The sequence below is a fragment of the Mesoplodon mirus genome (assembly GCF_964341445.2).
Source record: "Mesoplodon mirus genome assembly, chromosome: X".
NCBI lineage: Eukaryota > Metazoa > Chordata > Mammalia > Artiodactyla > Ziphiidae > Mesoplodon > Mesoplodon mirus.
In genome coordinates, this window is record NC_138981.1 from 38,611,702 (window position 1) to 38,638,965 (window position 27,264).

The window sequence follows — 27,264 nt, forward strand, 5'->3', positions numbered from 1 at the left end:
TTCACTCAATAAATGTTAATGGAGCATCTGTTATGTGTGAGGCTTTGTATTTTCTGTATTAGGTGTTTGAATTATAACACTAAATAAGACAGGCATTATGGTACCTATAATATAGAGGAGAAGATTTCTAAAAACAAAGCTATTTAAGTGATTATGTTAGACAACAGTTATAAATTATATTTCTAAGAATGTGCAGTTTTTTGTTGGTATGTCACTAGCTTCTCTTTTGTGTATTTTTCCTTGTCTTTGGTACTAACATAGTATATCATTTTCAGCTAATTACAGCCAAACTTACACAAATAAGTTCCAATATGCCTTCAAGCCCTGATAGTTCTTCTGATTCCTCAACTGGATCTCCTGGAAACCATGGTAATCATTACAGTGATGGTCCCAATCCAGAAGTGGAAAGCTGTTTGCCCGGAGTGGTGAGTAGATAGTTTTGAGCTATTGTATGCAAGACATTTTGCTATGTTATTTAAGAATAAAGTATACAGAATAGTTCTTTTTTCTTGAACTTATGATTTAATGTGGCAAAATATCATTAACTGTACATTTAACCATCAACTTCAGAATGGATCCCTTTGAAAGGTGATTGTAACTTGGTCGAAATTTAAAACCACATTATGTATAGATATAGTGCTGTTATATTTACATAAAACTAGCCCATTATACAACTTAATTATAACTGTTGAGTTTATTGAGCAAAATAACCACTGTATTTTGTATTTGTACCACAAAAATGAATTCTTCAGAACTGTTTCTGTAGGAAAATATCTGCAGTCTTTCTTAGATTGTCAGTAACATATCTTGTTTCTAAAGAAAGTGATTCCTTCCTCCCTTACCTCCCCACAAAAATTTTAATGGCTACAATAATACCAGCCACTCCAGTGTCAGAAGGATTGGCTCTCTACAACAGTTGGATTAGGAATTTAACTGTTAGTGGGCATGGCAGCCATTTGTTCATACAGAGTCTGACTTGTATGTACAAGAGGAATAGTTTAACAAAACCGTAAAAAAGCTGTCACACACAAAGTACAGGAGGTGGCTTGGATAATGTATTCAGTCTACATTATGAAGGATTTCTAAAAGTGAGATGATGGGGTAGGCAGACCATTTCAGGATAGAAATGACATAAGCAAAACTGGAGATTAACCAACACATTTATTTGGGGACTCTTCTTTTGGGGAGGTGTAATTTACAGGTAAATATTTTGTGTATTTTATATTCTAGATAATGTCACTGCACCCCAGATACATCTCTTTCCTTTGGCAAGTTGCAGACTTGGGTAGCAGCCTAAATATGCCACCTCTTAGAGATGGAGCAAGAGTACTTATGAAACTTATGCCACCAGGTAAGAAATTTCTTTTTAAATGATAATAATGTTGATAAAGTACATGTTGGATAGTAAAAGGGTATGTTAGCAAATTCTCTTCCTAGATGGAAAATAACAGAAGTTGGCAAACTATAGCTCACTGGCCAAATCCAACCCACTGTCTGTTTTTGGTACAGCCCAAGAGTTAAGGATGGTTTTTACATTTTCTAATTGCTGAAGAAAAAATCAAAAGAATAATATTTTGTGACTTATGAAAATTATATGAAATTTAAATTTTGGTGTCCATAAACGAAATTTTATTGGTGTTGTACAAGCCATGCTCATTCATGTACACGCTGTCTTAGCTGCTTTTGTCTTAGCACAGCAGCAGTTGTGGCAGAGACCATATGGCCTGCAAGGCCTTAAATATTTACTATCTGACCCTTCACAGAAAAAATTTTCTGGCCCCTAGACTGTGTTTTGGGTCATGTGTCATCTATAGCATTGTTCCTTTTTTATTCCTGGGAAACAACCACTTTCAATTGGTAGCTCTTATTCTTATCTATGTCTATACTATCTGTAAATAACACCCTCATACAACGTTTGTCAGTTTTAGATACCTACTGATTTTCTGTTGTGTAAAGAAAACTTAACTCTTACTTCCACATTCTTCCAATTTTTTCTTTTTTCTTTTCTTTTTTTTTTTGCCACACCATGTGGCATGTGGGATCTTAGTTCCCCAACCAGGGATCAAACCCGCGGCCCCTGCAGTGGAAATGTGGAGTCTTAACCACTGGACTGCCAGGGAAGTCCCTCTTCCAGTTTTTTCTTAAATTCATATTCAGCGTTTGTTTTTTCAGGAGTGTGTGAAAAGTAGTTTGCTGGATTAATGGCAACTTTTTTTTCAGGGTTTAATAATTTCCCCTTTTCATTTTCTTGATTTTCTATACACCTATTACTAATTCTTTCCACATATTCTCTAGTAACCTCTCAAAATAATTTTCCATTATTATGTGTATTATATAATCTGTCGGCTCCACTGTTGTCCTGGAACTTTTCTTCGGCCTCCTCTCATCTGGTTGTTGTTCACTACACAGCTACCATTTGGGGACTTCTTTCCTCAGCTATCCTATGGAGGATATCTGTTCACTGGCTCCTACGTCTTGAGCCTTTCTTGAGGGACTCTGTCATTTTGCTGAAGCACACCCTCCTGCACTTATTTCAGAAAGGGTATGTGGGAGGTGGTTTTGTTATTTGTTTCTGAAACATTGCTAATCTGAATGCTTAACCTTCACATTTGATTAGTAGTTTGGGTATTGAATTCTAGCTTGAAAATTTACTCAGCTGTCTAGCTGGTAATGTTGCTTGTGTGAAGACCAAAGCTCTCCTGAGTTCTATTCCTTTACTTTTTTTTTTTTTAATAGTTACGTATGCTTTTTTTTTAACATCTTTATTGGAGTATAATTGCTCTACAATGGTGTGTTAGTTTCTGCTTTATAACAAAGTGAATCAGCTATACGTATACATATATCCGCATATCTCCTCCCTCTTGCATCTCCCTCCCACCCTCCCTATTCCACCCCTCTAGGTGGTCACAAAGAACCGAGCTGATCTCCCTGTGCTATGCGGCTGCTTCCCACTAGCTATCTGTTTTACATTTGGTAGTGTATATATGTCCATGCCACTCTCTCACTTCGTCCCAGCTTCCCCTTCCCCCTCCCCGTGTCCTCAACTCCGTTCTCTACGTCTGCGTCTTTATTCCTGTCCTGCCCCTAGGTTCTTCAGAACCATTTTTTTAGATTCCATATATATGTGTTAGCATACGGTATTTGTTTTTCTCTTTCTGACTGACTTCACTCTGTATGACAGTCTCTAGGTCCATCCACCTTGCTACAAATAACTCAGTTTCGTTTCTTTTTATGGCTGAGTAAGATTCCATTGTATATTTGTGCCACATCTTTATCCATTCATCTGTCGATGGACACTTAGGTTACTTCCATGTCCTGGCTATTGTAAATAGAGCTGCAATGAACATTGTGGTACATGACTCTTTTTGAATTATGGTTTTCTCAGGGTATATGCCCAGTAGTGGGATTGCTGGATGGTATGGTAGTTCTATTTTTAGTTTTTTAAGGAACCTCCTTACTGCTCTCCATAGTGGCTATATCAGTTTACGTTCCCACCAACAGTGCAAAATATTCCTTTGCTCTTGATCTTTGTTTCTGGAAGTTTTGGTTTTATCATTGAGTTTAGAACTTTCCTGATGAAATGCCTTGCTTGGTATAGGTCTGCTTTGTGATGGGTTTTCAGTGGGCCTGGAGATTCCTAATTTGTGAGAGATTTCTGTTCTTTCTTTGCTAATTTACTTCTCTGTGTTTTGCTTTTTGTGGATCTTTGAAATGTCTTTGACTGTGGTGTTGAATCTACTAAATCTGAATTTTCTTACCTTTCCTTTCTCCTCTCATTAATTTTTTTCCAGCTTTGGGTGGTATCCTTAACTTTTTCCAGCTCTTCTGTTGACTTTTTGCCCCCAGATATTCTAGTGTTAAATTTTCAAGACCTTCCTGCAAGTGATCCTTTTCCATAGGATTTTTTCATGAGCACATTTCAGTGTTTCTGCTCTAATATATGTGTTTTCCTCTAAAACTTAACGTTCTAAAAAGTTATGCACTAAAAATAACAGAGCTTGTGGAAAGAGAGAATCAATCAGATCATTCAATCCTATACAACTTAAAAAAAATTTTTTTTAATGTTTTTTGGAAACATTTACAACCTTACAGAAAAGTTTGAAGTATAATTCAAGGACTTCAAGAACCATTTGGGAGTAATTTGCTGCTGGTCTGATGTCCCATCATCCTTAAATACTTCATTGTGTATTTCCAACAAGCAAGGATATTGGCATTCTACTATAAAGCAGAGCTTTGCCTTCTCCCCTATTAATTATGTGTTATCACTGTTTACTCATGGATTCTTATTTTATCCATTGGGTTATAGCCATCATAGTCATTATTTATTTTGATGCTCAGTTGTCCCAGGTATGGTCAGTGGATGTGTACTCAACTGTCTTTTTTACATAAACCCAGTGCTTTTTTTTAATATAGCTTCATCATCCTTTGAGTACTTCTTACTTTCTGGCATAAGATATTTAAAGTTTATCTAGTACTTTCTCTATTCCAGCCCTAGAATCAGACATTTCTCCTTTTAGTGAGGGAAGGTATTTAGAAACCAGAATGTGAGGGCTAAATTGTGCTCATTACCACTGGGGTGTTATTGTGGTCTAGGCATTTTCATTGGACTTAGGAAGTAATACACACTTACACACACACATGTATGTAAACACATTTATATCAAAAAACAAACATGGGTTCATACTGGTACTAATCCAGCTTTTTAGTCTTTTGCATTCCATATTTGTATCTATTCTCTACATTAGTGAGATATCTGCTTCTCAGCTTCATCAGTCTATTGGGGAGGGAGGTAGAGTAGAAATTTGCCTCTTAGGCAGATTTCAGGCACTCTGTGTTTTTTTTGTTTTTGTTTTTTTCTTTTTTCGCTGTACGCGGGCCTCTCGCTGTGGCCTCTCCCGTTGAGGAGCACAGGCTCCAGGCGCGCAGGCTCAGCGGCCATGGCTCTCGGGCCCAGCCGCTCCGCGGCATGTGGGATCTTCCCGGACCGGGGCACGAACCCGTGTCCCCTGCATCGGCAGGCAGACTCTCAACCACTGCGCCACCAGGGAAGCCCAGGCACTCTGTTTTTAAGTCTTTGATTCATCTGTACCTTCTCAATTATGTTTTGTTTTCATATCCTTAACTTTTCTAGGACTTGGTGGAGTGCTGATTTATAGGTACCCTCTCCCTCTTTCTCTTACCCCCCAAGAAGCACTTCTTGGGTTCAGCTAAGCCAGCTATCTTCCATCCCCTCTACACCTTCAGTAATTTGCTGACATCTCTAATGTTCCTTCAGCTTTTAACTTCTTTATCCTTCTGAGTTTATGTATTTTATATTAATTTATTCTCATTTTAGTGGGGTTTATGGATGCGTTGCTGACAAATGCAGTTCAATAATTGGCCCAGATAATTTTTAAAACTGTTGTGTTTACATTATCTCCTTTTTCTAAAGTAGACACTGTGCTGACCTTTCCCATCTGATCTCACTTTCTGAGTCATATGGTACAGAATCGATTCAGATGTTAATTAGATTCTTAAATAAGGCTTTTCCTTTTTTTCTAATTGAGTTTTTATTTGCTCTTTTAAGAAGGCTTTTCTTAATGATTCAATTTGATCCTTATCTGTTGTGTAGTTTAGAATTTGTATTGTTTTACTTACTAGTATCTGAGTAACAGCTGTTGTTGCTTTATGTACTTTTCAACATTTGAAAAGGAAAACCCATCTCATAATCCCTGACCTTGTGATTTGAGCATAGTGCCACTAGATGGCGAGAGGAAGCTCTTGCCGAGCAGCTCAAGCAGGAAACTTACGAGGGTGCTTTTATCTTATTTTATATAATCGAAGTATAGTACCTAAATTTGAAATAGCCAGCTTTGAAAATGCCAGTAATGATTGTATGACAGTAGACAAGTCATAGGCTTTGGACTCAAATGGACTTGAGTTCAAGTCCTGCTTCTTCAAGTTGCTACTCCATGGCCTTAAACATGAGTTTTCTTAGTTTCTCAGAGCTTCCTTGTCTGTAAAACTGAGCTAATAATAACTATTTCATAGAATTGCATGGATTAAATGGGGTCATGTATGGAAAACCCCTAGCCTAGTGATGGGTATTTAATCACTATTCAACAAATGTTAACCTACTCTTTGTCACTGTGGTTGTTACACACATGGGCGTGTGCGCGCGCACATTCTTTAAGATAGGAAGCAGGAGTTCTAAGAAAAGGAAGTAGTTATAAATTCTGTTTCTAACATTTGGGTAATCATTTAGTGTTTGTGCACACGTGCACGTATTTTGAAAGGAGGAAAAACCAAGATGGAATTAGAAGCTTTTTTATTAGTCATTGACTTTACTTTTGTTTATTCTGAATCTTTGCCTAAAGTCCAGTGCCTCCATTATGATTTGCTGTTAAACTTAGAACTTCTACAGTAGTCTCTGTAGGTAATTTAAACTCTTGTAATTTAAACTCCTCAGGAGTTCCTATGACCTTTATACGCATCAGGAAAACAGGTTCTTGCTTGATACAGAGAAATTAAAATGTATATTGCTTTACTAAGCAGAATGAGTTGCTTTTCCTCTTCAGAGCTTCCTTTTTCCCAGGAGTTTGGTCTAACATCTTAAAATATGGCAAAATCTGTTATGAGCACTTCACACTTGTTAACTCATTTAAACCTCACAACATTCCTAGGGAGGGAATTACTATTTTTATTTCTATTTTAAAGATGGGGAAACTGAGGCACCAAGAGATTGTTCCTTTTGACCAGAGACACACAGCTTAAAGGCAGTTCTAAGATAATGCATGCAGTTGGGCTCCAAAGTTTGTACTGTTAACCTGTGTGTTACTACTCAACGTTTTCTAGACTTTTTTATACTGTGTTGCTATAATCATTTAATTGATTAGGCTTATTAGGTATCTCTTCAAAAGACTAGAAAGAAATAAACTAAAATCCAAGATTATGGGCAGTTTAAATTTGTTGTCTCTATTTTCCATATTTTGTTAAATGAGCATGTGCATAATCGAGGACCTAAGATTATTTAGGTTCATGAATGCTGAAGCTGGAATGGCCACTAGTGATCATTTGGTTCAGATCCCTCAAATGAATAAACTATAATCCAACAACATTAAATGATTTGCTTAAAATTCAGTGCTTCCTTTTCTTAGAGCTCTTGTTTCTTTTCTCCTATTCCCTTTGCCCTCCCTCCTTCACTCAGATTTTTTTTTTTTTTTTTTTGCGGTACGTGGGCCTTTCACTGTTGTGGCCTCTCGCATTGCAGAGCACAGGCTCCGGACGCGCAGGCTCAGCGGCCATGGCCCACGGGCCCAGCCGCTCCGTGGCATGTGGGATCTTCCCAGACCGGGGCATGAACCCATGTCCCCTGCATCGGCAGGTGGACTCTCAACCACTGTGCCACCAGGGGAGCCCCACTCAGAGTATTTTTAAACTAAGCAAGATATTTTCAGATACAGCATATGAATTGGTTTCTTTTTAGAGAGTAACTTGGATCTTTATTGTTTAAAAAAAAATTGAGAAAACCTAAATACCCAGTGTTAGAGATTAAACTAGTGTACTGGCAAAAGGACATGTCATTTTAATCATTAATATAAAACAATACAGGGGATGGATATTTAATGACAGGAGAAGATATTCATAAATGTTTTATTATTAAAACTGAATATTTCATTTAGTTATATGTCACTCTCCCTTCAGAATAGGGAAAGCCAACAATTTTAACACAAATTGAAGTTTTTTTGATATTTCCAGGTCTGTAAAAATTAGCTTACCCTAAGGAAATTATAGTAATTTTCAGTTATCTTTATTCTTCAAGAAAAGCTTTTACTTAAAAAGAAAATCTTATTTATCGAGTGGTATTTTAATCATAGGGCATTTACCTTGGAAACATTTACCTTTGATTATTGAAGTACTTTCTGAAGTAAGTTTGAGTGTTTGATAGCTAATAATGGGATTGTTTCTTTCTTTTTTACTGTATCTTTTTAGTGTGATTTAAATGAAACTCATCTTTTAATATTATCAAAAAAATCTTCTTACTTAATGTGCACATTAGGCACTGTTCCCTTTTTTTTTTAATGTTTGCTTTTTAAGGTTCAGTTTCCAAGGATCAGTAAGCTTCTTTCATTGTAACAAACCAGTTAATACAGGGGTCCCCAACCCCCAAGCTACGGACTGCTACCGGTCTGTGGCCTGTTAGGAACCTGGCCGCACAGCAGGGGGTGAGCAGCAGGCCCCACCAGTGATTCAGAAATTCATCTGTATTCACAGCCGCTCCTCATTACTCATTACTGCCTGAGCTCCGCCTCCTGTCAGATCAGCCGCAGCATTAGATTCTCATAGGAGCCCGAACTCTACAGTTAACTGCGCATACGAGGGATCTAGGTTGCATGTTCCTTATGAGAATCTGATGCCTGATGATCTGAGGTGGAGCTCAGGCGGTGCTGCTAACGCTGGGGAGCGGCTGCAAACACAGATTATCATTAGCAGAAAGGTCTGACTGCACAGAGACCATAATAAATCAGTTGCTTGCAGACTCATATCAAAGCCCTATCAGTGAGTGACAAGTGAAAACAAGCTCAGGGCTCCCACTGATTCTGCATTATGGGGAGTTGTATAATTATTTCATTATATACTACAGTGTAATAGTAATAGAAATAAAGTGCACAATAAATGTAATGCACTTGAATCATCCCGAAACCATCCCCCCCCCACCCCGGTCTGTGGAAAAATTGTCTTCCATGAAACTGGTGCCTGGGGCCAAAAAGGTTGGGGACCGCTGAGTTAATACACAGTGTCATGGAGGCTAACATAAGTTGGAAGGAAGAGCTTGTCATATTTCCATTTTTTTATTTTCAAGAAGAACTACTTCCTTTTGAAGTGTGTTGTAGTTTTTTGGTCTCTAGTGCCTGAGGAAGACATGTTGATTTGAGGTCTCTGAGTAGGAGGAGACTGGTTCCTTCGTGTTTGGGTTGAGTGATTAAAGAGCCCTGGTTGATTGTGACTTTTTTTTTTTTTTTTAAACCAATCCAGATCTGGTTATGTCTTGTGAAGTTTGAGCCTGTAACTCAGCTGAATTGATTCTTATTCCATACTAAAGTAGTCTTCAGACTATCAAAAGTAAAATACTATGAATGCATGAATTATGTTTTATTTTAGACTATGTATCTTTTTTTCTTACAGATAGCACAACAATAGAAAAATTAAGAGCTATTTGTTTAGACCACGCCAAACTTGGAGAAAGCAGCCTTAGTCCATCTCTTGACTCGCTTTTCTTTGGTCCTTCAGCCTCACAAGTGCTATACCTAACAGAGGTTGGTTTTTACTTTTTGAATTTATTCCATGTTCTTGAAATTTGACCTTTTATATGATAATGTGAAGAACATGGATAAAATTGTAATGAAATATTTTTGAAAGAATTTCAAAATATGGGAAAATTTTAAACTAATGATGATGGGGAAAATAAGAAATTATCTTAAAACCTTTTAATACAGTTCTTCTACTTTTTTCCAGGTAGTCTATGCCTTGTTAATGCCTGCTGGTGCACCTCTGGCTGATGATTCCTCTGATTTTCAATTTCACTTCTTGAAAAGTGGTGGCCTACCCCTTGTCCTGAGTATGCTAACCAGAAATAACTTCCTACCAAATGCAGATATGGAAACTCGAAGGGGTGCCTACCTCAATGCTCTTAAAATAGCCAAGCTGTTGCTAACTGCCATTGGCTATGGCCACGTACGAGCTGTGGCGGAAGCTTGTCAGCCAGGTGTGGAAGGCGTGAATCCCATGGCGTCGGTAATACAGACTTTTTAAAAATCTTTTTGTAATAATAGTTGGCAACTTTTAAAGTTAAACTTAGAAACTCTTAAGAGTTGCTTATAGAGTTCAGAGTTGATTCAAAATGTTTTCAGTTCCTTTCCAGTGGTTCCTCATTTTAATGGTTTCCTTCTATTGAATTATATTTGTATTAAAATTACAAATGCTTTTCACTGACTCTACTCTGAGAGGGCAGTTCTTCCCTGTTCCCTTAAATCCTGCTTGACTTTTGTTTTTGTTTTTGTTTTTTGTTTTTTTTTTGACGTGTAGTTGACTTACAATATTATATTAGTTTCAGGTGTGCAACAAAGTGATTTGATATTTTTATAGATTATACTCCATATAATTATAAAATATTGGCTATATTCCCTGTGTTGTACCTTACATCCTTTTTTGTTTGTTTGTTTGTTTACTTATTTTTGGCTGCGTTGGGTCTTTGTTGCTGCGCGCGGGCTTTCTCTAGTTGCCGCGAGCGGAGGCTACTCTTTGTTGCGGTGTGTGGGCTTCTTGTTGCGGAAGCACGGGCTCTAGGCACACAGGCTTCAGTAGTTGTGGCTCGCGGGCTCTAGAGCGCAGGCTTAGTAGTTGTGGTACACGGGCTTAGTTGTTCCACGGCATGTGGGATCTTCCCGGACCAGGACTCGAACCCGTGTCCCCTGCACTGGTAGGCGGATTCTTAACCATTGCGCCACCAGGGAAGTCCCCACCTTACATCCTTATAGCTCACTTATTTTATACCTAGTAGTTTGTACCTCTTAATCCACTTCACCTATTTTGCCTCTCTCTCCTCTGGTAACCACTAGTTTGTTTTCTGTATCTGTGGTTCTATTCCTGTTTAGTTATATTTGTTTGTTTTATTTTTTAGAGTCCACGTATACATGAAAATATACATTATTTGTCTTTTCTTTGTCGGACTTATTTCATTCTTCTTATGGCTGAATAATATAATATTCCATTGTATACACACACCACATCTTTTTTATCCATTCATCTGTTGATGAACACTTACATTGCTTCCATATCTTGGCTATTGTGAATAATGCTGCTGTGAACACTGAGGTGCATATATCTTTTCAAATTAGTGTTTTCATGTTCTTCAGATATATACCCAGGACTGGAATTGCTGGATCACTGTTTGCAGATGATCATGGTACTATTCTATACGTATAGAACCCTAAAGACTCCACCAAAAAACCATTAGAACTAATAAGTGAATTCAGTAAAGCTGCAGGACACAAGATTGATATACAGAACTCTGTTGCATTTCTATACACTAATAATGAACTATCAGAGAAATGAAGGAAGCAATCATGTCAAAAAAAAATACCTAGCAATAAATTTAACCAAGGAAGTGAAAGATCTATACTCTGAAAACTATAAACATTGATAAAAGGAAATTGTAATATGATACAAAGAAATGGAAAGTTATCCTGTGTTCATGGATAGAATTAATGTTAAAATGTTCATACCCAATGCAATGTATAGATTTAATTCAATTGCTATCAAAACTTGTGACATTTTTCACAGAACTAGAACAGATAATCCCAAAATTTGTATGGAACCGCTGAAAACCCCAAATAGTCTTTCAATTATTCTATTTTATTTTTCGGCCTCACTGCACCACTTGAGGGATCCTAGTTCCCCGACCAGGGATTGAACCCAGGCCCTCGGCAGTGAAAGCGCAGAGCCCTAACCACTGGACCGCCAGGGAATTCCTTCTTTCAATTATTTTAAACCTACTAAAAACTCCACGTGAATCTCTTCCTAGCTTGTATCTAACATATATATATATATATATATATATATATATATACACACACACACACACACAGATGGTAATAAAAAAGATGTACAGTTGACTCTTGTACAACACAGGTTTGAACTGCTCGAGTCTGCTTATACATGGATTTTTCAATAAGTACTACAGTACTACACGATCCTAAATTTATTGGAACCACAGATACCCACGGCCGACTGTAAAGTTACATGCAGATTTTCGACTCCTAGAATGTCTGTCCTCCTAACCCCCATGCTGTTCAAGGATCAACTGTAGTTGATTTAGCCTGTTGCCAGCCTCTCTTCCCACCTTGACAGTCTTAACCTCCAATTCTGAACTTATTTTGACTCTGTTTTTACCTTGATCCATTTTACCAAAGGTTCTCAAGACATGCCACAATTCAGTGCCTGTTTATGAGAAGTCAAACTACGCATTTGACTTGTTTTATATGCATCATAAGTGATGGTTTACTAAGTTACCAATAGAAGATAAAAGCTTCAGGAATATAGATTTTCTATTTTAAGAATGAATGGCTTGGGACTTCCCTGGTGGCACAGTGGTTAAGAATCTGCCTGCCAATGCAAGGGACATGGGTTCGATCCCTGGTCCGGGAAGATCCCACGTGCCACAGAGCAACTAAGCCTGTGTGCCACAACTACTGAGCCTGCGCTCTGGAGCCCGTGAGCCACAACTACTGAAGCTGGCGCACTTAGAGCCCGTGCTCAGCAACAAGAGAAGCCACCGCAGTGAGAAGCCTGCGCACTGCAACGAAGAGGAGCCCCCGCTCGCCACAAGTAGAGAAAGGCCGTGCGCAGCAACAAAGACCCAACGCAGCCAAAAATAAATAAATTAAAAAAAAAAAAAAAAAAGAATGAATGGCTTAGGCCTTGAGATTAGAATATTGATTAGATATGTGATACTATAATAATCACATATAATTGAGGTAATAGCATTTATAATTGTTTTAGGTGTGATGATGATACTGTGGTTATGTTTAAAAAAATTGTTGAAGTATTACAGATGAAATTATATTTAGGATTTGCTTCAGAATAATCCTGGGGTGGGGCAGGGATGGAAAGTGAGGGGAGTGGTTAGACAAAGTAATTTTGTTCCTTTGTTCATAATTGTTGAAGCTGGGCGGTGGGTACATGTGAGTTCATAATCCTTTTCTCTCCGTTTTCATTAAAAAGGGTAATGAAAAAAAGTGGCCCAAGTCTTAAATTGTTTTGCATTAAAGGTACCACGCTTACTAGGATTTTTTAAAAGTGGTGTTCTTCTTAAGATAAAAACAGATTCTTATCGTAATCCCTGACACAGGAGCTTAATGAAGAACACAGAAAATATAAATGCTCCCCTCTTTCACTTTTCTCTTTTATTCAGCAAATGTGCCACTGTGTATACAGAGGTACATAATAGCCTCTAATCTCAAGGAGCTCACAGTCAATAGGGCGCTAAAGGCAAAATTAGTAAAAGCAGACTTGTCTTAAATACTGTTGTAGAAATACTTACAATATGGAGAAGAGTTAGAACTTGAAAGGCAGTCAGAATTTGCCTGGCTAATAATGACTTAAAAGTAATCGTTTTTTCTTTATGGGCTTAAAAATTTGGTCTGGCACCTTTTATACATTAGTATTTTTATTCTGTTATTGATACTCCTTAATTTTTCTTTTCTAAAAAGAGTTTGATGACCAGGGTGAATGGGGAGCAGGGTCTGCCCAGGAGCGTGCATGTGAAGTACTTAACTGAGTTTCTAGATAGGACTGCAACCAGTAAGTTCAAGTTTATCACTCACCTCTACAAGTTATGCTGAATGCAGATGTAGAGACACAAGTTGGATTGATCTAGAATGGGGGTTTGCAGAGGGATATGTGGCACTCCACTACACAAGAAAAAGAGGAAGCCCAGACATTGTTGGCAATGCAAAGAACTTTTTGTGTAAGTCACGCGGGTTCTACAGTGTATTGAATATATACAGAAGGGAGGTCATCCTGAGGGAGTGATGATGAGTGAGGAGCAAATGATTGGATTTGGTTATGTACGCAGTATTAAAGTAAAATATTTATCTTTTTTCAGATCAACCAAGTTACTCACGATCAAGCAGTGGTGCTACAAAGTGCGCTTCAGAGCATTCCTAATCCGTCATCTGAATGCATGCTTAGAAATGTGTCAATTCGTCTTGCTCAGCAAATATCTGATGAGGTTAGTATAAATTTGTAAGGCTCTGAAATTCTGGAAGGTTCGTTTCTTTCACTTTTGACCCTCTCTTTATGTAGAAATAACCCTTATCACATTTGGGGGCTTAATTTTCCTAGGCCCACTCACTTTAATCACTGGCTCAGTCTAGATAAAGTTCCCTTAACATGAATTTTACCTAATGATAATATTAGTACTTTCTGGTTTTAATCACCTTTATGTACAATGAACAGCATCCTTTTAAAGCATATAATTAAGTGAAATTTGACAAATACATATTTGTGTCACACGTCCACCATAGTCGAGACACAGAATGTCTCCATCACTCTTTCCATATGCCCCTTTGAAGTCTCTTCTTCTTCCCTGTGTACCCCTGGCCTCAGATAACCACTGATCTTTTGTTACTATATAGTAGTTTTCATTTTCTAGAATTTTACACAAGTGGAATCATACAGTGTGTTCTTTTATGTCTGGCTTCTTTCACTCAGAATAATGACTTTCAGAATTATCTGTGTGGTGTGGACCATTAGTCAATTCCTTTTTATTGCTGAGTAATATCCCATTATGAATATTCCACGTTGTGTTTATCCATATACTTGGTAAAGGACATTCTCTTTCTTAGCTGTGAATAAAGCTGCTGTGAACATTCTGTACAAGTGTTTGTGTGGACCTAAGTTTTTATTTCTCTTGGGTAAAAAACTAGGAGTGGAATGGTTTGATCACCTCTGTAGTCTTTTTAAGGTTCTTCTGAAAGTTGTGTAGAGCCAGATAATAACTTGGAGAACATACTTTGTGGTATTGCTGTTAAACGAAATAATGGGACAAAGGCAACTTGGGAACCTAAAGACAGTGGTACTACTTCACAGCCATTCCTGTTTCCTTTACAGGGAGAAACATTTTTGCTTTTCTAGTGATTATTCCACTCTAATACTGTGTCAACTGTTTTGATTACTCATTATCTTGCAGGCTTCAAGATATATGCCTGATATTTGTGTAATTAGAGCTATACAAAAAATTATCTGGGCATCAGGATGTGGGGCATTACAGCTAGTATTTAGCCCAAATGAAGAAATCACTAAAGTTTATGAGAAGGTAAGAATTATCGCAGAAATATATTACCTTTAAGAAAATGTTTAATTGTGCAGGAGGCTGAATTATTATGTCTGCCATCTTAATATAAAACTGTCTTTTTCTACTTCTCACTAAAGTCAGGTATAATTATTCCATACTGAATTTCTTTTCTCCTATTCTCTTTATTCTTCTTTCATCATCTTTCTGTCCTGTGTATTTTGGTTTAGGTAACTCAGTTGTGATATCATGGCATTTAAGTATTTTTGGCTCTCTTAAAGCATTCAAGAGTGTCAGCCAATTAGGTATCATCCTTGATCTTCCATTAGATTAATCAAGTTATTTACAGAAGAGAGACTGTGTTTGACTCTTTGATTTTCTGTTATATATACCTGCCCCTGCTAGCCACTGCTGCACATTTAGAAGGGGAAATTAAGTTATAGGAGCTTCCCTTTTATGGCCAACATAACCGTGATTTGCCTGGGATGTATGTTGATGTCCTATACTGTTGGTTATTCACTCAGCTAATATTTGAATGCCTGTTCTTTTTCAGGCATGTACTATAAATATTCCTTATTGATAACTTCAGGTTAGAATTTATTAGCTACCTACCCAAGCATATTTTAGGTCGTAAAACCTTCAGACCTTTCCTGAACGGTTGTCTGAGACAATTGCTTTTGAATAAAATGGCACTATAGGTAAGCTACATAATGGAACTAGTCAGAAGTTGGGTACTCTGACTGCAGTGCCAGAGTGGTTCTTGAGGAAGGAATGATTGTTGGTGCAGAAGTACACAACTCAGAAGGTCTCTAGGAGCTTGGGGGACAAAGAAGCAGGTAATATGCTCAGTGTGCTCCTTCAGCTATCCTTGGGACGTAGCAAAAGAATAGAATTAGACTTTTATCATCTGTTTATACTCATTTCCGTGCTATTTCAAAGGGGCCTCAAGAGTTGTAGGTAAAGAAGCTGAGGCCAAGTGGTTTAAGTGACTAGGTAAGTTTTAAGCACTAACTTGAAGTTTGTATGAGATTTTTCTTAAATACATCTCTAGGTAATTTGTCCTTGACTATAATTTTACAGACCAATGCAGGCAGTGAGCCAGATTTGGAAGATGAACAGGTTTGCTGTGAAGCATTGGAGGTGATGACGTTATGTTTTGCCTTGATTCCGACAGCCTTAGATGCTCTTAGTAAAGAAAAGGCTTGGCAGACATTCATTATTGATTTACTGTTGCACTGTCACAGCAAGTAAGTGTCTTTTTCAATTGTAAGAAATTTGATCTTATTTTTTTAAGCAGAAATGAATGAATTTATGTTGGCAGAATTTATCCCAGGAATCAAATATTTATTGTCTCTATAGCACACTAATGTTTAGGAAATTTTTATTTAACTGTGTTTTGCCTGGACCTGAATTTGTTTGGTTTTACTGTCTACAAAATGTGAACATTAATTCTCAAAGTAAAATTAATTTTTCTGTAGTTCCAGAATTTAGTTTCACCTAAGAGGTATGTATTTTAGCCCATTAAAAAAATCTGGTTTACAAGATTTAAATTAAATAGGACATTTAGCTTCCTTTCTTAGATACCTAGAGCCAAGTGTTTTTTTTTTTTTTAGTGAAGTTGTTAAGTCAATGTGGAATTCACAAGGCATGGTTATGGTAAGAACTTTTGCATTTTACCCTGAGAATTAAGACCAATTATAAAGTCCTAGTTTTTCTTTTTTTATTTTTTTTAAACATTTATTGGAGTATAATTGCTTTACAATGGTGTGTTAGTTTCTGCTTTATAACAAAGTGAATCAGTTATACATATACATATATTCCCATATCTCTTTCCTCTTGCGTCTCCCTCCCTCCCACCCTCCCTATCCCACCCCTCTAGGTGGTCACAAAGCACCCAGCTGATCTCCCTGTGCTATGCAGCTGCTTCCCAGTAGCTATCTATTTTACATTTGGTAGTGTATATATGTCCATGCCACTCTCTCACTTTGTCACAGCTTACCCTTCCCCCTCCCCATATCCTCAAGTCCATTCTCTAGGTCTGTGTCTTTATTCCTGTCTTGCGCCTAGGTTCTTCATGACATTTTTTTTTCTTAAATTCCATATATATGTGTTAGCATACGGTATTTGTCTTTCTCTTTCTGACTTACTTCACTCTGTATGACAGACTCTAGGTCCATCCACCTCACTACAAATAACTCAATTTCATTTCTTTTTATGGCTGACTAATATTCTATTGTATATATGTACCACATCTTCTTTATCTATTCATCGGATGATGGACACTTAGGTTGTTACCATCTCCGGGCTATTGTAAATAGAGCTGCAATGAACATTTTGGTGCATGACTCTTTTAGAATTATGGTTTTCTCAGGGTATATGCCCAGTAGTGGGATTTTTTTATTGCCACTTTTAAAGTGGTTTCCTTTGCTGTGCAAAAGCTTTTAAGTTTCATTAGGTCCCATTTGTTTATTTTTGTTTTTATTTCCATTTCTCTAAGAGGTGCGTCAAAAAGGATCTTGCTGTGATTTATGTCATAGAGTGTTCTGCCTATGTTTTCCTCTAAGAGTTTGATAGTGTCTGGCGTTACATTTAGGTCTTTAATCCATTTTGAGTTTATTTTTGTGTATGGTGTTAGGGAGTGTTCTAATTTCATTCTTTTACATGTAGTGGTCCAGTTTTCCCAGCACCACTTATTGAAGAGGCTGTCCTTTCTCCACTGTACATTCCTGCCTCCTTTATCAAAGATAAGGTGGCCATATGTTGGTGGGTTTATCTCTGGGCTTTCTATCCTGTTCCATTGATCCATATTTCTGTTTTTGTGCCAGTACCATACTGTCTTGATTACTGTAGCTTTGTAGTATAGTCTGAAGTCAGGGAGCCTGATTCCTCCAGCTCCATTTTTCGTTCTCAAGATTGCTTTGGCTATTCGGGGTCTTTGGTGTTTCCATACAAATTGTGAAATTCTAGGTTTTCATTTTAAGAGCATTTATTCAGTGACATTAATTTTGTTTTGGGCTTCTTTTTGTGCCAGTCAATCAAATTTGTACAAAATTTAGGTTTTCCATCCTCTTATGTCAATCTAATTTTGACCTTCATAAGGTAACTTTTTAAACTTGAGCTCTAATCAGTATCACTGTTACATGTAATTAATCTATCTCGTATACATTTTGTAAAAAGACACAGGAAATGTTCACTTTGTTTATTCTTTCACGTTCCATTCAACAATGACAGAAATCACTGATGAAAAGTTAGTATAAAGTCAAAATAAGCACTTTGCTGACATGAAGCCTAGTGGTAAAGTTTTTTTGTTTGTTTGTTTAAGTGTACATGGTGTGATGGAGTAGTAGGTTCAACTCACTCCAGGGGATGCTGTAAAGTAATTTAGTGGTCTCAAGTGGGAATCTCTATTATTTTAGAAGTTCCTTGGTAATTTCCTTGAAGGCATCTAGTTCAGCCTATTCAGAAAGTTCTTTGATGGGATCCCCCCCCCCCCACCAAATAAGCTTGAGCTTGCTATCTGTTTGAGAAAACTTTATCATTGTTAGACAACTCTGTATGTTAAGAAAGATAAATAGGTTGAATAAGTCTGGAGGAGAGGAAAGATGATTAGCCATGAGTTTTGATGAAGTCAGACCTGGAGGTACAAATTTCTTAATCTATGCTGATTTTTTTAAATTTTAAACTAAATTAGTTACTTATGTCACTTTCTTTGCTACTAAGTATCAAGGAACTCCGTTTAATAAGTTTCCTGCTCTCTACTTTTACGAAAATCCCCATTATAGGAAATTAGAACCATTTGACTCCTCTTCTCCCTGAAACTTGTGCACAGTGAAGTCAAAAGTACCGTACACAGCACTTCTTCTCATGCCTCTGTTGTCTTATCTTTGACAACAAGGAGGGTCTTCTAAGGTTAAGATCTTTTTTGAACTTTAGGTATCTGACTTTCTTCCCTAGTACTGACTCTCACCCTGCTCTGCAGTTTTAGTTATGTATGTATGTATTTATTTATTTTTATTTATTTTTGGCTGCTTTCGTTCATTGTGTGAGCAGGCTTCTCATTGCGGTGGCTTCTCTTGTTGTGGAGCACGGGCTCTAGACACGCGGGCTTCAGTAGTCCTGGCTTGTGGGCTCTAGAGCGCAGGCTCAGTAGTTGGGGCGCATGGGCTTAGTTGCTCCACGGCCTGTGGGGTCTTCCCGGACCAGAGCTCGAACCCATGTCCCCTGCATTGGTAGGCGGATTCTTAACCACTGCACCACCAGGGAAGCCCTGCCCTGCAGTTTTAAATCATCCTATAAATATCAGAGTACCGGGCTTCGATACTTGCAGAGTATATCTTGCAAAATATGATCGTGTTGTTTTCCTGCTTAAAATCTTTCCATGTCTTCCCATTGTCTTTGAATTAAGTGTAAACATTTAAATTTGGTTTATAAGCACTCCACAATTTGGCTCTTGCTTCTACGCAGTCGAAAATTTCAACTTGAGGGCCACATTTTCCAGTAAGTTTTCCTTATCCCTAGAGGTCTCCCAGACCTCTGTTCCTATTAGAAGAGGTCTGCTTCCACATAACAACACTGATATTTTGTTGTAATTGCTTGTAATTGGATTTGAATTCCTTTAAGTGGATTTGTGTTTTTTTTTTTAAGCCTCCTCCAGCACCTGTTGCTTTATACTCTGCCTGTTTAACTCCTTTATGTTACCTTGATGATCCAGGGAGGCATTTGAGTTTGCCACTCCTGGCATAGTGCTTTCAAGGCACAGCTGAGTATTCTGGTAGAAGAGAAAGGGATAATGCAGAAAAGGAGATTAGTAGGCGTCAGTTTACAGAAGGCCTTTGATGCTGAGATCCAAATAGTGTTAGATTTTAATATTGTAGGCAGTCTCACTGATGAATAATTTATCAAGTACCCATTATGCACCAGGCAGTGTTCTAGCTACTGGGAATATAGCAGTAAACAAAACAGACAAAATGTCAGCCTTCTTGGAGTCTGTACTAAAGGGGATAGGGAGTGGGAAGGGAAGACATATGGGAAAATATATAGTATGTTATATCAATAAATGCTATCAAGAGAAATAAATCAGGAATGGGGATGAGTGGGGAGGCAGGGTCATTGGAGTTCAGTTTCATGTAAGATAGTCAGAGAAGACTTCCCAGAGAAGGGTGACCTTTTAAACAGAGCTCTGAAAGAGTGAGGTAGTGATCCATGCAGTTAATGGGGGAAGTGTGTTGGGTTTTTGGGTGGGAGTGTTTTGTGTTTTGTTTTTCATTTTAAATTGTATTTTTTTATTTTCTTCAGCTTTATTGAGATATAATCAGCATATAACTGTAACTTTAAGGTGTACAAAGTGTTGATTTGACGGTCATATCTTGCAGTATGATTACCACCATAGCCTAAGGTTAGCTAACACCTCCATCATATTTCATTTTAAATTTTATTTTATTTTTATATGAGAAATACACATTTTGGTCATCTGAATGACCAAATATATATTTTTTTAATTTTTATTTTTTAATTGAAGTATATATAGCTGCTTTACAGTGTTTCAGGTGTACAGCACAGTGATTCAGTTATACATATATATATATTTTTTTCAGATTCTTTTCAATCATAGATTATTACAAAATACTGTATTTCCTGTATTATATAGTAGGTCCTAGTTGTTCATCTATTTTATATGTAGTAGTCTGTTAATCCCAAATTCCAGCTTTACACACACACACACACACACACACACACACCCCGCCCCGGGGGAAGTGTGAGCAGAAGAAACAACAGATGCAAATGTTCCAAGGCAGGAACATGCCTGACATGTAAAGAACAACATGGAGCCGAGTGTGGCTGGAACAGCAGAGGTGGGGGAGTTGTAGGAGGTGAGGCCAGAGAGGCAATAAGCAGCCTGTAAGGATTTTATAGATCATTGTAAAGACATTAACTTTTACCCTAAGTGAGATGGGAATCCATTGGGTTTTTTTTGGGGGGGGGTTGGTTTTTTTGCCGCAGCATGCGGGATCTTAGTTCCTTGACCAGGGATCAAACCTGTGTCCCCTGCATTGGGAGCATGGAGTCTTAACTACTGGACCACCAGGGAAGTCCCCCATTGGAGGGTTTTGAGCAGAAGAATGATATGCTCTGAGTTAACATTTTAAGTTTATTCTGGTTGCTTTGCAGGAAAGGCACTTAGACTATTTCATTAATCCAAATAAAAGATGAGAGAGTCTGGAAGTATGGCAATAGTAGAAGTGGTGAGAAATGATCAAATTTTTAGTATGTTGTGAAGATACAGGCAACAGTATTTTTTAGTAGATGTGTTTCTTTTGAAGCATTACCGAAGTCTGCATGTGTGAGGGGAGGGTTCATCAGGAACTGACAAGCATCAACTCTTTATAGACCCTCACTCTATTTGGGCCGCATACCTAACTTTTTAAAAATAAACTAGGGCAGTATGAATGACGTATACCTCTGAAAATCTGGTAAAAGTTATGGACCTTCTCCCCAACAAAACCAAGTACTCCTGATGTCAGTTTATTTGAATTCCACTAAACCTAACCCACAAAGCTTCTAAAGGTCCCTATGGTTTATAGGACCATGTACAGGTTTCAGAAACCTAAAAAATATCCAGGAGGGAGGTTAGTACACAGAATGTATACTGTCAAGTTCTTACATTGAACTAAAAATTTCTAAGCTGTCTATCAGCTAGCACATTGGCAGAAACATAGTTATTCACCAAATGTAGTTTGTAATGTCTGTACGATAGACAAATGCTTCGTTAGCAGATACTTTTTGAGCATCTTCCGTATGTCAGATGTTGTTCTAGGTGCCAGGAACTCATGCTTCAACAAAGCAAAGCCCTGCCCTGAAAGAGCTTACTTTCTAATGGAGACAGACCTCCATCTTGTAAACAAACAGTATTTATACATCTGGTAACTGGTTCTTAGCACCTGTTATATGCCAGACATCATTTTTCATTCTGGAGGCACAGTAGTAAACTAAATAGATGATGTCTTTGCCCTCTTGGAGCCTTTATTCTAGTGAGATCTGTATAGTATACATATTTTTTAAGAGACCCGTGATGCTCAGGTAAAATTCCCAGTACTGTGACCAGAGACAAGTTTTTCGCATGGGTAATCATAGAATGTTGTATAATACGGTTGTTCTCAATCTTTAGCACACGTTAGAATTACCTGAAGGTTTTATTAAAACACAGGTTGCTGGGGCCTGAGAAATTTCATTTTTAACAGGTTCTCAGATGCTGCTGATGCTGCTGATCTGGGTAACATGCTTTGGGAATCACTAGTATAATATCAGGGACATCTGCAGCAGCATCCTTATTGTGTAGTTGCAACAGAATTTGTACAGAGTTGTTCGCTCCAGAGCACAATGGAATAATTCTATGGAATGCCCAAAAGATGCTTAAGGCTTACTGTATAACTCTTATACCTAGAGGAACATTTCCAGCCTGTTCCAAGAAAGGGGTGTTAGAAGGTATCCCTTGAACTCTTCAGTGACAATTTGAGGTTTTAGTTCTTGACACACAGCCTAAGTTCATCTGTTAAACGTTGCTGCTTAAAGGGGTGTTATGTATTCTTGTATTTTTACTTTCAATTTACCTACCCCTTAACACCCCACCCCCACCCCGAGAGACAGTGTTGGAATCTTTTTTTTTCTTTTTCTTCATGAAGATAATATATTAAATGTGAAACCTTTTTTTTTTTCAGAACTGTTCGCCAGGTGGCACAGGAGCAGTTCTTTTTAATGTGCACCAGATGTTGCATGGGACACAGGCCTTTACTTTTCTTCATTACTCTGCTCTTCACCGTTTTGGGGGTGAGACATTTTCTAATATACTTATCATTGTGATTCATTCTTGTACATGGAACAGTCAAGAATTTATGGTTTTAGCTTGTATTAAAGTTAGAGCAGTCTATATTTATTTTTTAAATATTAGTAATTTCCCATCCTATGTTAGTCATTTACTCTAGTTAATTCTGGATTTTAAAAAGTGGATTCTGAGCATGGATATGTAAATTCATATTATTCTACTTTATTGTTTCAGAGCACAGCCAGAGAGAGAGCTAAACATTCAGGCGACTACTTTACTCTTTTAAGGCACCTTCTTAATTATGCTTACAATAGTAATATTAATATACCCAATGCTGAAGTTCTTCTCAATAATGAAATTGATTGGCTTAAAAGAATTAGGGTAAGTTGCATTTAATTCTGTGTTTATCATCAATAAATACGATATTTTATTAATAGTTTATAGTTTTGAGCATTTTGGTTAAATGAAAAACAAAGAGTAATAAAAAGGACCAAAGAATATACTCTGTGTTGGTGGATATTACTAACTCATGATTCACAGAATGAATGCGTAAGTAGTTTTGTCAGATGCCTTGCTTTAAGACTTGAAACACTGATACTCAGCTTCTTCCATTTTAAAATGGGCCTATTTTGCAAATTTTCATCTTTTAAAAAGTATTCTTGAATTGTTTTCATCAAAAAATGAGTCTGATAGACTAGCACTTAATTTAACTTTTGATCTTAACACCTGATACTTTTTACTTAGAGTTGTATGAGAATTTATTTCCGAAGAGATTGGTATCTTTTAGCCTTCAGATTAGCATTTCTTCTACTAGTTTGTAAAGCCTACTTCTAGAAAGTTCTGAAGAGAAAAAATCGCTTAGAATGGAAAGATTTGAAGGAATTGCCTCTGTCTAGCTCACTCTTGTTCTGACATCTCACCGCCCTTTCATAAGTTAGGCATTTGATATTTTTCTTTGGCAGGATGATGTTAAAAGAACAGGTGAAACAGGTGTTGAAGAGACAATCTTGGAAGGCCACCTTGGGGTAACAAAAGAATTACTGGCCTTTCAAACCCCTGAGAAAAAATATCATATTGGTTGTGAAAAAGGAGGTGCTAATCTCATTAAGGTAAGTTCTGTTGGCTTGGTCCTAAGCTGTGTATCATTAACGTTCTACATGTTTATTAGCAAATCTGTCTGGTTAATTTATGGTATCATGTCTTTGGTGTATTTTCTTTATCATTTCTCTTTTCCACTTTTAAAGAATATAGAGGTTACAGTAACTTTTAAAATATCATTTCTAAATTTTGTACATGAATAAAATTTCAGTACTGTGTGAAGTAAGTAAGCACTATTTAATTTTTCTGTTTAGAAAATCTGAACTTTTTATCAGACTATTCAGAATGAGACAGACCTCTATTATGTAAGACTGTGCATGTTTACCATGTTTCTTTGATGAGTTTTTTCACATACGTGGTAACTCAAGGAAACAAATAGTATCATTTTAGGACATTTAATTTTTATTCAAAATGAGCTTTGGTATACATGTGATTAAAAGAGTAAATTTACTTAATGTGAATTTTTGTTAAGTGCTACAGTCAAGTCATCCTTGATGAGTTTTTAACCTGAGAAATTGGGTTTGTTTGTTAATTGTAGTAAATAGTGTTTTGAAGTGGGATCTTTTTATTAGAAAATCCAAGTAAGTTTTCTGAAATGTAATGAAATCTTGAATTCTGACAATTAATTTAACATTATTTCCTTCCAAGAGACATTTCTTTCTTTAAAAAAAATACACACCCATACGCATATATAACCTCACATGTATTTTTATATAAATATGTATCATTGCTAATACATAATCCGTTTTTCAACTTTGTAGGAATTAATTGATGATTTCATCTTCCCTGCATCCAATGTTTACCTACAGTATATGAGAAATGGAGAACTGCCAGCTGAACAGGCTATTCCAGTCTGTAGTTCACCAGCTACCATTAATGCAGGCTTTGAGTTACTTGTAGCATTAGCTGTTGGCTGTGTGAGGAACCTCAAACAGATAGTAGATTCTTTGACTGAAATGTACTACATTGGCACAGCAATAACTAGTAAGTATTTTAAAATACAAAGTTCTGATGACAGTTCTCTAATGTGTTCAAATTCTGTTTTCCTTTCAGTAAACATCTTCAACTCATGTTTTCCTTTCTTTCAGCAACTAGTATAACATTTAAGACCATTACAAGCAATGAGTCTTAATGTAGAAAAGTTTTCAGATGTTTGTTAAATGTCTTCCTGTAAGTGGTACAAGTATTGAGCAACAAAGTAAATTTCATTTCAGTCAAATCTGGAATAAAATCCAAACTCCAGAATAATAAGCAGTCAAAATAAATTTCAGAGTTCAAACTTAAAAATTCAAATTACATGCGTTGGAAAACCTTTTCAGGCCCTCACTTTAGAAGCTCTTTAATGTTATTTTCATATGAGTTCTAAGAGAATCTGGTTTTAAAGATAAGAATGTGAGAAGATAACATTTTAGTGCCCTTGGTCCTCAGTTAATGCTCACATGAAGCCCATGAAATAGACTGTAGACTGTAGATCTTACTGATATAGAACTGAAGCTCAGAAGGGATGAGGGCAATATAAAATGACTGAGACAGCAGAAATAAGAAAGCAAACCACACTGGAGGCTGTTCTGTTTTAGGAGAAAACCATTTATCTGCAAAGCTTAAGAATATAATTGATTATAGTAAATTTTTAAGAACATGTCAAATTATTTTTTGATATGTTGTATTTTGGAATATAAAGACTTTTTAATAACATTTTAGGAGATTCTGATTAAAGTTCTTAAAACGTTAGACAGTTATTCTATCAAATTTGTATATAGTAGGGTGAGGGTTTTTGTTTGTTTGCTTTTAAACAAATCCACACTTTTATTTATTTAGTTTTCAATAAGTTTAAGCCCTCAAGGGGTACAGCAGCACACAGATTCTGTGGCCAATGGCCTTAGCAGGAAGGTTGCTTTGGTATTTGACACGAACCAAGCCACTGTTTCCATGAGCACAAGTTACCTTTCCCCAGATTCTTCTGGTTTTGTTCAGTTTGCCACCAGGAGTCACTGTTGTTCTTTGCTTTGTACACATGAGCACATCTCTTGCCCAAGTAGGATTCAGTTTCATCTTGGGCATAAACACCTTCAGTTTTAAGAAGAGGAACCCTCTGGTTTCACAGGATCCTGCTTATAGCCAGCAAAAATAGAGCCTTGGACCACAGCCTTCCAGACCTATTTGCTGTTTTAGAAGTCCTGTTCCCAGCACTCCTCCACAGGCTCCAAGATGGCAGAAAGAGAAAGGCTGCTTGTTTTTAAGTAGTACATTTGTGTGGTAAAAATTTCAAGTACCAGAGAAGGATGTATTCTAAAACATTTTTCCTGCCCATTCCATTCCCCTGGTCCCCTTTGATAGCTGTAACCGTTACCTTCAGTTCATGTCTATCCTCCCAGAATCTCTGAGTATGCAAAATCCACATATAAAATCTTTGTTTGTTTGTTTAGTTTTTTAACCACAGATTGGTATGGAGTGCACAGTGTTCTTCACTTTGTTTTCCCCTTAATGTATCTGTGATTGTTTCCTATCAACACGTAAATATTTATCTAAATCCATTTATTAGCTATATACCTTTCTACCTTTCAGTTCAATATACTATATAATTTAATTGGTCTTATAGATGATGATATTTACATTGTTTCCAGGTTTATACTAGGTAGAGGGAGATGGGCAGTGATGTACAGTTCTCACAGAACTCAAATCCAGTATCTCGTTAGCTCCTCAAAATAACATGGTGATTATAGGCAAAGCACGTGTTACTCTTATTACTACATTTATTAAGAAGGAAACAGAGGCTTGCGTGAAGATGAAAGAGTTGCTAAGCATCAGAACCTGGATGTGAACCCAGGTGATATCTTAGGATTATTTAAAACTTAGTAAGCTATCATATGTTGATATATTTGTATAACATTTCATGCCAGAAGGAGTTTGAAGGCACTTGAAAAAACATATAAAAGTAGAAGTTAACGTTCAGAATGACTAAGTTATAATAAAGCTAACATGTAGAAATTAGCCTTGTACCATCTTGTGAGACTGCCATAGAAGCAACATCAGATAAAGCATGGGTTCATAGATGGTGGGGTAAAAATCTATATAGTGGTATGTGTTGCTGTGTATCTTCGATTTGTTGAGGGTGAAATGCATGCCTAGAGCACTACTTCAGGTGGCTATAGGAGTAGTGGAATTGGTAATGTTAATTTATCGGCTTAATAAAGTCTAAAGTGGACAAAATGTTTTTATTTGTACTACAAGAATCTCTTGTCTTCTCTCAGCTTGTGAAGCACTTACTGAGTGGGAATATCTGCCACCTGTTGGACCCCGCCCACCAAAAGGATTTGTGGGGCTGAAAAACGCTGGTGCTACTTGTTATATGAATTCTGTGATTCAGCAACTCTACATGATTCCGTCCATTAGGAATGGTATTCTTGCAATTGAAGGCACAGGTAGTGATGTAGATGATGATATGTCTGGGGATGAGAAGCAGGACAACGAGGTAAATTTTATTTAGCATTTTTGTTTTCTGTGTTTGAAGTTC

General features: G+C 37.1%; 1 protein-coding gene and 1 pseudogene across 4 annotated transcripts in view; one reads left to right on the forward strand and one right to left on the reverse strand.

Moving 5' to 3' along the window:
* USP9X (ubiquitin specific peptidase 9 X-linked) overlaps positions 1-27,264 on the forward strand; it is a 134,119-nt gene that overhangs the window by 78,563 nt on the left and 28,292 nt on the right. For all 3 annotated transcript variants that reach the window (XM_082609007.1, XM_082609006.1, XM_082609008.1), the window contains 12 exons: positions 276-425; positions 1,231-1,351; positions 9,166-9,296; positions 9,496-9,774; positions 13,646-13,771; positions 14,732-14,857; positions 15,914-16,080; positions 22,549-22,657; positions 22,887-23,033; positions 23,615-23,761; positions 24,512-24,734; positions 27,002-27,222. In XM_082609007.1, coding sequence (XP_082465133.1) covers positions 276-425; positions 1,231-1,351; positions 9,166-9,296; positions 9,496-9,774; positions 13,646-13,771; positions 14,732-14,857; positions 15,914-16,080; positions 22,549-22,657; positions 22,887-23,033; positions 23,615-23,761; positions 24,512-24,734; positions 27,002-27,222 — 1,947 coding nt within the window. The remainder of the gene's footprint in view (positions 1-275; positions 426-1,230; positions 1,352-9,165; positions 9,297-9,495; positions 9,775-13,645; positions 13,772-14,731; positions 14,858-15,913; positions 16,081-22,548; positions 22,658-22,886; positions 23,034-23,614; positions 23,762-24,511; positions 24,735-27,001; positions 27,223-27,264) is intronic.
* Positions 25,581-25,999, reverse strand: LOC309796957 (large ribosomal subunit protein eL33-like; annotated as a pseudogene). Its single transcript has one exon. The product of its transcript is annotated as a large ribosomal subunit protein eL33-like (transcript).